Source organism: Anolis carolinensis, unplaced genomic scaffold (assembly GCF_035594765.1).
Source record: "Anolis carolinensis isolate JA03-04 unplaced genomic scaffold, rAnoCar3.1.pri scaffold_7, whole genome shotgun sequence".
Lineage (NCBI taxonomy): Eukaryota > Metazoa > Chordata > Lepidosauria > Squamata > Dactyloidae > Anolis > Anolis carolinensis.
In genome coordinates this window covers 27277939-27291383 of record NW_026943818.1, presented here as the reverse complement: position 1 = coordinate 27291383, position 13445 = coordinate 27277939, and the positions used below count along the sequence as shown (strand labels likewise).

Sequence of the window (13445 nt, the reverse complement as noted above, 5' to 3'; positions counted from 1 at the left end):
CAATGGCGCCTCAGCAACACCTTGCCACACGCAAAGTGCAGTGGCCAAACATTCCCATTTTATTCCCCTTCCTCCTGGGTGACCAAACACTCACACCCAAACACCAGGTGTCCCAAATCTACTCAGAAACCGAACTCCACACAGCTAGAGCTCGTGGATCCGGAGTACCTAGCAATTCATCGGAGTCCCAATCATCCTGCCCACACTTAGCCCCATGAACACTTAAAGAACCATCCTCCCTTCTCCAAGCATCCCAAGTGGGATCAGCTCCTGCAGAAACCCCAGGTTCAGTAGTATCCATAGGCCCCAAATCTCCAGACATCTCCGGTGGCTGTGCCCATTCAGTGCCCACTTCCCCAGCCACCACCTGTTCCTCAGCATCCATTTCCCCAAACTCCCCATCTGAATCCTCCTCAGAAGATCCCCCATATAGCTCTCTAAGTCGCTTCCTGCGCAACTCCTCCAGTGAACCCTCATCATGAGGGTTTTTTCTTCCTCTTCGAATCCCATCACCATCAACCATAATCCCCGAAGGCGCAGTCACAACAGAGGAATCCTTTTAATCCCACCATACAGTTGCCACCAAAATGTAAAGATGTCTGGATGATGATTTTAATTAATTATTTTATATATATATATATATATAATAACCGCTGCCACCAATTGTGGAGATGTCAGGCAGAGGATAATTTATTCTTTTTAATTCTTCTTATTTCACTTCTGATGGTATCGTGACTTAGTTTGAATATAGGTGTGACAGAGACTTAGATGGTTTAAAGAACAAAACAAGTTTATTTCATGTACAGAGCTTGTGGTTGCAATAACTTCTTTAAGGCACTTAAATAACTGTTACAAATAGATGTTGAGGTGTTCCAACTTCCAAAATACTTTCTCCTCTTCAATCTAAACTATTAACGGATCTCTTGGATCTACTGGGATTACTTCCCCTATTTCTCAGCCTCTATAAATAACCCTAAACAAGTCACCCAACTTGCTTAGTCTGGCCCTATTAGAGGTCTGCTTCCCTGGTTTCCCTAATCCTGAAACCAGTCTATCTCCTGTGACTCTCAGATCACAGACTAAACTGATTTTAAAACATTCCCTCCTTTTCTCTTCAAACGGTGGTTGGCTCCGCCCCCGATGCTATGGTAACCTGCCTCAGAATGCTGAGCTGGTTACCTTCCCCCTCGTATTGTCAACTCCAATACTTACCCATTTTAAACTTAGCCAAACATGACTTCTAAACCAAAATCAAACAAACATGTCATCCATACATCAAAACAAAAACACACACTTCTTTACAACTACATTGAAACTAGAATAGAGAGAAATCAGTGTGGAAACTGCAAGAGGTACCATAGAGGGCAATAATGGTAGTAAATAGTTTTTGATTTATTAAATACAGTTATATATTACAATTATACACTTTTGTTATTTAAACTATACATATTGCGAAATTATGGGTTTTTTTCTCGAAGTGACACACCACCCAAGTCATGCTAGGTTTTTTTTTTTGGTGAATTTTGACACACCAAGCGCAAAAGGTTGTCCATCATTGTCCTATACCTTCCTTATCCATGATTTTAACATTTCATCTTGTATGTGGTTTTTATGACTAGTTTTTATGGTTTGATTATTGGTTTTATTGGTTTCTTGTCTTGTTTTTATTGTTCTATTCGGGCTTGGCCCCATGTAAACCGCCCCGAGTCCCTTCGGGGAGATGGGGCGGGGTATAAGAATAAAATTATTATTATTGTTATTATTATTATTATTATTATTATTATTATTATTATTATTATTTTATTATTATGACACAGCAAACAAGATAGATATGCTGGATTTCATATCACAAAATCACAAGTTGAACACTTCCCAAGTGTCTAGGACTGTGTGATGTATTTTCGGATGATGCGTGCAGATCCCAGTCGGGTGGCCTTTTGCAGTTGGCAGATCGTAATTTTGTCAATGTCTATTGTTTCCAAATGCCGGATGAGATCTTTTGGCACGGCACCCAGTGTGCCCATCACCCCTGGGACCACCTGCACTGGTTTCTGCCAGAGTCTCTGAAGTTCAATCTTGAGGTCCTGAGAGCAGCTGAGTTTTTCCTGTTGTTTTTCGTCAATGCGACTGTCACCTGGGATGGCGACATCAATGATCCAAACCTTTTTCTTTTCCACAACTGTGATGTCTGGTGTGTTGTGTTCCAGAACTTTGTCAGTCTGGATTCGGAAGTCCCACAGTATCTTTGCGTGCTCATTTTCCAATACTTTTGCAGGTTTGTGATCCCACCAGTTCTTTGCTGCTGGGAGGTGGTCCTTGAGGCATAAGTTCCAATGAATCATTTGGGCCACGTAGTTGTGCCTCTGTTTGTAATCTGTCTGTGCAATTATCTTACAGCAGCTGAGGATATGATCAATGGTTTCGTCAGTTTCTTTGCACAGTCTGCATTTGGGGTCATCAGCTGATTTTTTGATCTTGGCCTGAATTGCCTTTGTCCTGATGTCTTGCTCCTGGGCTGCAAGGATCAGGCCTTCTGTCTCCTTCTTCAGGGTCCCATTTGTGAGCCAGAGCCAGGTCTTCTCCTTATCAGCTTTTCCTTCAATTTTGTCAAGGAACTTTCCATGCAATGTTTTGTTGTGCCAGCTGTTAGCTCTAGTTTGTAGTGTGGTTTTCTTGTACTAATTCTTTGTCTGCTGTGTTTTGAGGAGTTTCTGATTTTTGACTTCAATCAATGCAGGTTATAATAATTATTATTATTATACCTTTCTCCTTGCTCCCCTGCGCAGGTGCATAAGCTGGAGCCCAACGAATGGAAGAACGTAGAAGCCATCTATATCGACATCGCAGACCGGAGCCAAGTGCTTTCAAAGGTCGGTCCAAGAGTGGAGGGCTCCTCTTGGGATGGGGGCTGATTTGTGGGGAGGGAGAAGAAGACAACCGTGTTCTCCCCGGTGGTTCTTCTCAGCGGAAGAACTAGGCCCTGGACACCGCTTGGGGTGCATTGCCTGGTGGTGAGGCCTGGGTATGTGGATCTGGCCCTTGGTTTCCTGGGTTTGCCTCATTTCAAAACCAACTTGAGGGGCTATATGTATCTGTGCAGAGGCCTCGGAGGGAGCTCCAGGCGCCTTGTAGGCCTCTTGCTCCTCTCGCCCAGCCTTGTGGTGGAGAAATAATGCCACACGGCTGCGGTGAGCATGTGCCGTTAATGGAGCCTTCCCTTTGGTTTTGTCTGCTGCAGGATTTCAAGCCGGACGAAGACCCCGCCCAGTTTAAATCGGTCAAGACTGGACGCGGGCCGTTAGGACCCAACTGGAAGGTGCGGACCCCCCTGTTCTCGGCTTACAGCGTATGGGATTTTTGGTTGGCGGAAGGGCCGAGATGAGGTTTGAGCTGGGCTACAATTGTCAGGCCCACTGTGTTGTCGAAGGCTTTCATGGCCAGAATCACAGGGTTGTTGTGTGTTTCCTGGGCTGTCTGGCCATATTCCAGAAGTATTCTGTCCTGATGTTTGGAGTTTGTTTTTACCTTTCTCAGGTGTGAGGTTTATGAGAGTAGGATTAAAACACTTGTCAGGTCGAATGCTATGTTATGTCCAAATTTCATAGCTGTCGGTGGAATATGTGTTGTCAAAGGCTTTCAGGGCTGGAATCACAGGGTTGTTGTGTGTTTCCTGGGCTGTCTGGCCATATTCCAGAAGTATTCTGTCCTGATGTCTGGAGTTTGTTTTTACCTTTCTTGGGTGTGTTAGGTTTATGAGAGTAGGCTTAAAACACTCGTCAGGTCGAATACTATGTTATGTCCAAATTTCATAGCTGTCGGTGGAATATGTGCTGTTGTGTATTTCCTGGGCTGTCTGGCTATGTTCCAGAAGTATTCTCTCCTGATGTTTGGGGTTTGTTTTTACCTTTCTCGGGTGTGTTAGGTTTATGAGAGTAGGCTTAAAACACTCGTCAGGTCGAATACTATGTTATGTCCAAATTTCATAGCTGTCGGTGGAATATGTGCTGTTGTGTGTTTCCTGGGCTGTCTGGCTATGTTCCAGAAGTATTCTCTCCTGATGTTTGGGGTTTGTTTTTACCTTTCTCAGGTGTGTTAGGTTTATGAGAGTAGGCTTAAAACACTCGTCAGGTCGAATGCTATGTTATGTCCAAATTTCATATCCTGTTTCCCCGAAAATAAGACATCCCCAGAAAATAAGACCTTGTAGAGGTTTTGCTGAATTGCTAAATATAAGGCCTCCCCCGAAAGTAAGACCTAGCAAAGTTTTTTTTTTTTGGAAGCATGCCTGCCAAACAGAACACCAGAGAATGCAGGATCGGTAAATGTACGTACTATCAATTGTTGTACATGGAAATAATGGCAGTAACAAGAAATCCTTGATAAGATTCAGTTTGTTTGGTTATGCTGGTTTGTGATGACAACTACTGTACAGTATATAATAAATGTTCATTTTTTTAATTCAACAATTAATGTGAATTCTTCTTCATGGAAAAATAAGACATCGCCTGAAAATAAGACCTAGCGCATCTTTGGGAGCAAAAATTAATGTAAGACACTGTTTCGGGGAAACACGGTAGCTGTCGGTGGAATATGTGTTGTTGTGTGTTTCCTGGGCTATCTGGCCATGTTCCAGAAGTATTCTCTCCTGATGTTTGGGATTTGTTTTTACCTTTCTCGGGTGTGTTAGGTTTATGAGAGTAGGCTTAAAACACTCGTCAGGTCGAATGCTATGTTATGTCTAAATTTCATAGCTGTCGGTGGAATATGTGCTGTTGTGTGTTTCCTGGGCTGTCTGGCTATGTTCCAGAAGTATTCTCTCCTGATGTTTAGGGTTTGTTTTTACCTTTCTCAGGTGTGTTAGGTTTATGAGAGTAGGCTTAAAACACTCGTCAGGTCGAATGCTATGTTATGTCCAAATTTCATACCCTGTTTCCCCGAAAATAAGACATCCCCAGAAAATAAGACCTAGTAGAGGTTTTGCTGAATTGCTAAATATAAGGCCTCCCCCGAAAGTAAGACCTAGCAAAGTTTTTTTTTTTGGAAGCATGCCTGCCAAACAGAACACCAGAGAATGCAGGATCGGTAAAGGTACGTACTATCAATTGTTGTACATGGAAATAATGGCAGTAACAAGAAATCCTTGATAAGATTCAGTTTATTTGGTTATGCTGGTTTGTGATGACAACTACTGTACAGTATATAATAAATGTTCATTTTTTTATTCAACAATTAATGTGAATTCTTCTTCATGGAAAAATAAGACATCACCTGAAAATAAGACCTAGCGCATCTTTGGGAGCAAAAATTAATATAAGACACTGTTTCGGGGAAACACGGTAGCTGTCGGTGGAATATGTGTTGTTGTGTGTTTCCTGGGCTGTCTGGCCATGTTCCAGAAGTATTCTCTCCTGATGTTTGGGATTTGTTTTTACCTTTCTCGGGTGTGTTAGGTTTATGAGAGTAGGCTTAAAACACTCGTCAGGTCGAATGCTATGTTATGTCCAAATTTCATAGCTGTCGGTGGAATATGTGGTGTTGTGTGTTTCCTGGGCTGTCTGGCCATATTCCAGAAGTATTCTCTCATGATGTTTGGGGTTTGTTTTTACCTTTCTCGGGTGTGTTAGGTTTATGAGAATAGGCTTAAAACACTCGTCAGGTCGAATACTATGTTATGTCCAAATTTCATAGCTGTCGGTGGAATATGTGTTGTTGTGTGTTTCCTGGGCTGTCTGGCCATGTTCCAGAAGTATTCTCTCCTGATGTTTGGGGTTTGTTTTTACCTTTCTCAGGTGTGTTAGGTTTATGAGAATAGGCTTAAAACACTCGTCAGGTCGAATACTATGTTATGTCCAAATTTCATAGCTGTCGGTGGAATATGTGTTGTTGTGTGTTTCCTGGGCTGTCTGGCCATGTTCCAGAAGTATTCTCTCCTGATGTTTGGGGTTTGCTTTTACCTTTCTTGGGTGTGTTAGGTTTATGAGAGTAGGGTTAAAACACTCGTCAGGTCGAATGCTATGTTATGTCCAAATTTCATAGCTGTCGGTGGAATATGTGTTGTCAAAGGCTTTCATGGCCGGAATCATAGGGTTGTTGTGATGTCTCACCCACATCTATGGCAGGCGTCCTCAGAGGTTGTCAGGCCCACCTTTGGGGGGAAGGCCAGCTTGGAGGGTGGGAAGCAGTCGGTCTCCCCCTTCTGAAGGGCCACTTCTCCCCCCTGCAGAAGGAGCTGGGCAAGCAAGGCAACTGCCCCTACATGTGTGCCTACAAGCTGGTGACGGTCAAGTTCAAGTGGTGGGGGTTGCAGAACAAAGTGGAGAACTTCATCCATAAGGTGAGGGGAGCAGAGTCTTCGGCTTCAGCAAAGGATGGGACAAAATCCAGACCCGAGTTGCCTGGGCCTGCCATCCTCCGCCAGGATGTCTGAGCCACCGCTGCTTCTTCTTTTGCAGCAAGAGAAGCGCCTTTTCACAAACTTCCACCGGCAGCTCTTCTGCTGGCTGGATAAATGGGTGGAGCTGACGATGGAGGACATCCGCAGGATGGAGGACGAGACCAAGAGGCAGCTGGACGAGGTGAAGCTTGGGAGGGCAGTGACTCAGTTTCCCCCATTCCTAATCTGCCATCCACTTTGCTGGTTCGGGGTCAGGCAGCGCATGAAGCAGTGTCAGAGGGAGGTGCTTCCGGAGCTGCGACCAGAAATGGCCTTTTCTCTGTTGCAGATGAGAGAAAAGGATCCCTTGAAAGGAACGTCGGCTGCGGATGACTAGCGCAGACTCCTCTTGTTGCATGGTAGGTGCCCTGGCTCCGACAGTTGTAACACAACCCTTGTTGGGTATTGGGGCCCATCTTTCCGCCTGCCGATACAGTAATACAGTGTTCCCTCGCTACGCTGCGGTTCACTTTTCGCTCCGTCGCGGGGTTTCAATGAATATTACTGTACATATTTATCACGGTATTTTCGCTGTATCGCTGGTTTTGGAAGGTTGGGAAATAAAAAAGGGGTATTTAGCTTCCATTCTTCTTCTCTGCCAGTGTACTATTGATACAGTACAATATACAGTACTACTGATACAGTACAATATACAGTACTACTGATACAGTACAATATACAGTACTATTGATACAGTACAATATACAGTACTATTGATACAGTACAATATACAGTACTACTGATACAGTACAGTATACAGTGCTATTGATACAGTACAGTATACAGTGCTATTGATACAGTACAATATACAGTGCTATTGATACAGTACAATATACAGTGCTATTGATACAGTACAATATACAGTGCTATTGATACAGTACAATATACAGTGCTATTGATACAGTACAATATACAGTACTATTGATACAGTACATTATACAGTACTACTGATACAGTACAATATACATTACTATTGATACAGTACAATATACATTACTACTGATACAGTACAATATACAGTACTACTGATACAGTACAATATACAGTACTACTGATACAGTACAATATACAGTACTATTGATACAGTACAATATACAGTACTATTGATACAGTACAATATACAGTACTACTGATACAGTACAGTATACAGTGCTATTGATACAGTACAGTATACAGTGCTATTGATACAGTACAATATACAGTGCTATTGATACAGTACAATATACAGTGCTATTGATACAGTACAATATACAGTGCTATTGATACAGTACAATATACAGTGCTATTGATACAGTACAATATACAGTACTATTAATACAGTACATTATACAGTACTACTGATACAGTACAATATACATTACTATTGATACAGTACAATATACATTACTATTGATACAGTACAATATACAGTACTATTGATACAGTAGTACTATTGATACAGTACAGTATACAGTACTATTGATACAGTACAGTATACAGTACTATTGATACAGTACAGTATACAGTACTATTGATACAGTACAATATACAGTACTATTGATACAGTACAATATACAGTACTATCGATACACTACAATATACAGTACTATCGATACAGTACAATATACAGTACTATCGATACAGTACAATATACAGTACTATCGATACAGTACAATATACAGTACTATCGATACAGTACAATATACAGTACTATCGATACAGTACAGTATACAGAACTATTGATACAGTACAATATACAGTATAATATACAGTACTATTGATACAGTATTGATAACTGCTAAAATAAAGTACAGGCTGCATTGTAGTAAGTGGTCTGTGGTTTGCTCTCCTGCACACATAGATAGTCCCTACTTTGTGGATTTTCACTTCTCGCGGGTGGTCCTGGAACATAACCCCGTGATAAGTGTAGGAACACTGTATTGTAACTGCTAAAATAAAGTACAGGCTGCATTGTAGTAAGTGGTCTGTGGTTTGCCTACTCCACACAGAGATATAGTGTCCCTACTTCACGGATTTTCACTTATTGCGGGTGGTCCTGGAACGTAACCCCCGTGATAAGTGAGGGAACACTGTATTGTAACTGCTAAAATAAAGTAGAGACTGCATTGTAGTAAGTGGTCTGTGGTTTGCTCTCCTGCACACATAGATATAGTGTCCCTACTTTGCGGATTTTCACTTCTCGCGGGTGGTCCTGGAACGTAACACCCGCGATAAGTGTAGGAACACTGTATTGTAACTGCTAAAATAAAGTAGAGACTGCATTGTAGTAAGTGGTCTGTGGTTTGCCTACTCCACACATAGATAGTGTCCCTACTTTGCGGATTTTCGCTTCTCGCGGGTGGTCCTGGAACGTAACCCCCGCGATAAGTGAGACAACGCTGCAGCCCTCATTCACATGTCCGTTCATTTTCTCTCTGCCCCTTCAGGCTGCATTGTAGTAAGTGGTCTGTGGTTTGTCTACTCCACACATATAGTGTCCCTACTTTGCGGATTTTCACTTCTCACGGGTGGTCCTGGAACGTAACCCCCGCGATAAGTGAGGGAACGCTGCCGCCCTCGTTCATGTGTCCGTTCTTTTTCTCTCTGCCCTTCAGATTGCAGAAGCGCCAGCAGGAAGGCCCGGACGCTCCAACTCTTGACCAACGGTCCGCCTCTGGATCTCCAGCCCTCCTCTCTCCGGTCGGCAGAGTCAACTCCGGCCTCCCTTTAGCTAACTCTAGTTGCCCTTAAATCTCCGTGAGCAAACCAGCCGTCGTCCCTGGGCCCTGAGTGCGGTGGGCCTTGAAAGGAGGATGAGAAAAGGGGGCCCACGGGGGGGACGGCTGCCACCGCCTCTCAAGAGCGTCTCGCCTGATCCCCGCGGGGCGCTCTTTGAGTTCCTGCCGAACCCCTTCTTGTGATGTGGTGATTTAGGTTTCGTTATCTGTGTATATATTTATATATATTTCCTCCCTTCCTTCAAACACTGGGATAAAACCGCTGCCTTTGTTTCTTTCCCCGCTCTTCACCTTTTGTTTTCTTTCCCTCTGCGGAGAGAGTGGGATCCAGTATCAGGGGACCAGGCCTCCCTTCGCTGACAGCAATTGAGGGGGCCACTCTTGCTGCTAACAGGGTTTTGGACACACTCTGCCCCACCCACCCACCCACCCAACCACTGCTGCTTCCACCCTTCCTTTGTTGTTGCTTGGGTCAGTGTTGCTGTTTTGGCCTGGTGTTGAGTGGGAGTTCTGGGCACCCACCACCATGTACTGGGAGATCATAGAATAGCATAGGCGCCTCTTCCATCTTGCTCACGGCTGATGATTCCGAGCCATGAGGCCCATCATCCCCTGTTGTAAGAAGGCTGGAGCATGGGTCTTGGAGAAGGTCGCTTGGACAATCCCATGAGCAGGATGGGACCATGTACTGGGAGATCATAGAATAGCATAGGTGCCTCTTCCATCTTGCTCACGGCTGATTCCAAGCCATGAGGCCCATCATCCCCTGTCATAAGATGGGTGGAGCATGGGTCTTGGAGATGGTTGCTTGAGACAATCCCATGAGCAGGATGGGACCATGTACTGGGAGATCATAGAATAGCATAGGTGCCTCTTCCATCTTGCTCATGGCTGATTCCAAGCCACAAGGCCCATCATCCCCTGTTATAAGATGGGTGGAGCATGGGTCTTGGAGATGGTCGCTTGAGACACTCCCATGAGCAGGATGGGACCATGTACTGGGAGATCATAGAATAGCATAGGTGCCTCTTCCATCTTGCTCATGGCTGATTCCAAGCCACAAGGCCCATCATCCCCTGTTATAAGATGGGTGGAGCATGGGTCTTGGAGATGGTCGCTTGAGACACTCCCATGAGCAGGATGGGACCATGTACTGGGAGATCATAGAATAGCATAGGCGCCTCTTCCATCTTGCTCACGGCTGATTCCGAGCCACGAGGCCCATCATCCCCTGTCGTAAGAAGGGTGGAGCATGGGTCTGTCACTAGTGGAGCATGGGTCTTGGAGATGGTCGCTTGAGACCATCCCATGAGCAGGATGGGACCATGTACTGGGAGATCATAGAATAGCATAGGCCCCTCTTCCATCTTGCTCACGGCTGATTCCGAGCCACGAGGCCCATCATCCCGTCGTAAGAAGGGTGGAGCATGGGTCTGTCACTAGTGGAGCATGGGTCTTGGAGATGGTCGCTTGAGACCATCCCATGAGCAGGATGGGACCATGTACTGGGAGATCATAGAATAGCATAGGCCCCTCTTCCATCTTGCTCACGGCTGATTCCAAGCCATAAGGCCCATCATCCCCTGGGTCTTGGAGATGGTCGCTTGAGGCAATCCCATGAGCGGGATGGGACGGGTCTGACCCTGCCGTTGTGGCCGGGCCTTGAAGGACACAACCTGCCCCCAGCAGCAATGACTTCCTTCTCCTCCCTATGGCGAGCGTGGCCCCGTTGACTGCTTCTTGGGGGGTGGAGGAGATGGAGGAACCAGGGAGGGCTTTGCTCAGGGAAGGTGGGCTTTCTGGCCCTCTTGCTGTCTCCGTTCTGTTCCTTTGCCTTACGAGGCCCAAGTGCAATAAGCAAACTTCATTTGTGAGAACTCCCCTTTTTCTTTGGGGATGTGTGGGGCAGGGAGGTTGGTACTCAGCCCTTGGGGCGCCGGAATGCACTAAGAGCCCCTTAATGCCTCCTCTCCCTCTGGCTAATCCCAAGCTGGGCATTGGCATTAACGTGCCGAACATTTTCCCCCCCCTTTATGGGTCACGACACGTAAGAGGATCCTGCGACCTGAATGTGTTATTGTTTCCTCGCATTGCTCCCACTTGAGTTCTGAGCCGATGAGAAGGCTTTCCGACACATCTCTATGGGAACGGGAGGTTGACATTTCAAAAAGAGAGACTGGAGACGGAGGGGAAAGCGCCGGCTTAGAAACCCGAAAGCTTTCCGGCTCAACGGTGAGAAAAGACTCCAGACTGTACGCCTTTTGTTCTGCGCTTTGCAACTTTGCTTATCTCCGGCCTTTCTCCGGAGCCCCTTTCTGGCAGCCGCCTCTCCCCTCCGCCGAATACTCCACGTATTATATTATTACTACTATTATTCCCCTTCCCCGCCCCCCTCGACCGGTTTGGATTGGTTTCCTTGTGCTGTTTTATTTTCCTTCCTTTCCATGGCACCCCACTTTGTAGACTCGGATTAGACGATTCCTTGATTTTTCTTTCATGTGAGTTTGTGCCTTTTTTTTTCTTCGTCTCCCGATCTTCTTCCGATACAGGCCTATTGGAAGCAACTCTAATAAAATCATAGATGAGAGCCTCTCGGAGTCTCTGCTTGGTTCTTACGATAACGAGGGAGGGTGGGTGGACGGTCCCAACAGTGGAACTCACTGCCTTAGGAGTCCTTTGGAGGCTGGCCATCTGTTGAGGGGGATCGAGGTGGAAACAGTTCTTTACCCTTGTCCATCTTTCTTCCATTTCTTCACTTCACTTCACTTTATTTCTTAACTAGTCGCTCTCCACCAGAGTGCTCCGAGCGACTTACAATTTAAAATATCATTCCACAATATAAAAACATTCAACATAAAAACATTCAACAGTGACTATTTGGCAAATTAGATCTGATTTACTTAAATGCACAACCAAACAGCCAAGTCTTGAGCGCTTTTACAAATGGTCGCAACTCCGACATTGCTCTAACATATGGAGGCAATGAGTTCCACAGAATTGGAGCATAGGTCGAAAAGGCTCTACGCCTTGTAGCTTCCAGGCCTGGTACATATAGGAGAATTTCCTGGGAGGATCGAGGTGACCACGGATGGAAGAAAGGAATGAGGCGGTCCCTAAGATATAGTGGTCCTTGGCCATTTCGAGCTCTAAATGTCAGGATCAGTATCTTGTAAGAGATCCGATGTTCTATTGGTAGCCAATGCAGTTGTTTCAGAATCAGTGTAATATGGGATCTTATAGATGATCCCGCTAGCAGCCTGGCCGCCGCATTTTGGACCATTTGGATCTTATGGGTTTTTGTCTTCGAAAGGCTGGCGTATAAGGTGTTAAAATAATCCAACCTAGTGGTGACTGTTGCATGGATGACCGTTGCCAATGCTTCTGTCGAAAGGTAGGATGCCCATTTCCTTGCCTGGCGAAGATGAAAAAAGGCCAGTGATCTGGGCCTCCATCATCAGCGATGAGTCCAACACAACCCCAAGGCTTTTAACAGTGGCAGACGGAACCAGAACTTCCCCATCAAAGTCAGGCAGTGACTGGGTTAGCTCTGGTGGCTGGCTGGGCCAGAGTATCTCAGTTTTCACGGGATTCACTTTTAGTCTACTTGCTCGCAGACAACTCATCACTGCTTCCAAACACAGCTTAAAGTTCTCAGGAATCGTGGTTGTCCCAGGTTCGAGACGCAAGAGTAGCTGGGCATCATCTGCATACTGGTAGCACTCTAGGCCAAAGCTCCGCACTAGTCCAGATGTTGTCAGAGCGATTTGCTAGGCACACACACAGCAGAAGTCGCTGACGAGAAAACACTAGATAAATAATGACTTTGGAGTTTTCCGTTCTCTATCAAAAGTTTTACTCACGAATGGAATTCCACAAGACAATACACAGTTCTCACGCAGGCACAGACGGGAAGGAAAACAAAGAAGAAGAAAAGATAGGAAGCAGAGGGCAATTTATCCCAGACTCTGCTGTCTGATGCAATCCAAGTTTGCAGGCACTTAACCCTTTACACACTGGCATAGTAAACAGTACACAGTGCATGATGCAATCTCCAGCACACATTGTACCACCATGACTCAATTACATTTAAACAACTCTATATACAATCATTCCTACTTTAACAGATGTTCAATAACAGGAGCGAAAGGAGAGCACCCTTGGGAACCCCACAGCAAAGGCAGGAGCTCTCAGAGCTTTGGCCTGGCTACTCCACCCTCTGTCTCTGGTCCCGGAGAAACGAATTGAATCATTGAAGAGCTAAACTTCGTACACCAGACATCGCCAATCGATGGATC

At 45.3% G+C, this 13445-nt stretch overlaps 1 protein-coding gene across 1 annotated transcript in view; it reads left to right on the top strand.

The window, feature by feature from the left end:
* Positions 1-11740, top strand: part of pitpna (phosphatidylinositol transfer protein alpha) — a 42368-nt gene extending 30628 nt beyond the window's left edge. Inside the window, exons 7-12 of the mRNA XM_062960463.1 lie at positions 2787-2870; positions 3239-3316; positions 6224-6334; positions 6453-6575; positions 6723-6792; positions 9028-11740. Of these exons, the coding sequence (XP_062816533.1) occupies positions 2787-2870; positions 3239-3316; positions 6224-6334; positions 6453-6575; positions 6723-6770 (444 nt within the window). The 3' untranslated portion in view covers positions 6771-6792; positions 9028-11740. The remainder of the gene's footprint in view (positions 1-2786; positions 2871-3238; positions 3317-6223; positions 6335-6452; positions 6576-6722; positions 6793-9027) is intronic.
* Positions 11741-13445: the final 1705 nt, after the last annotated feature.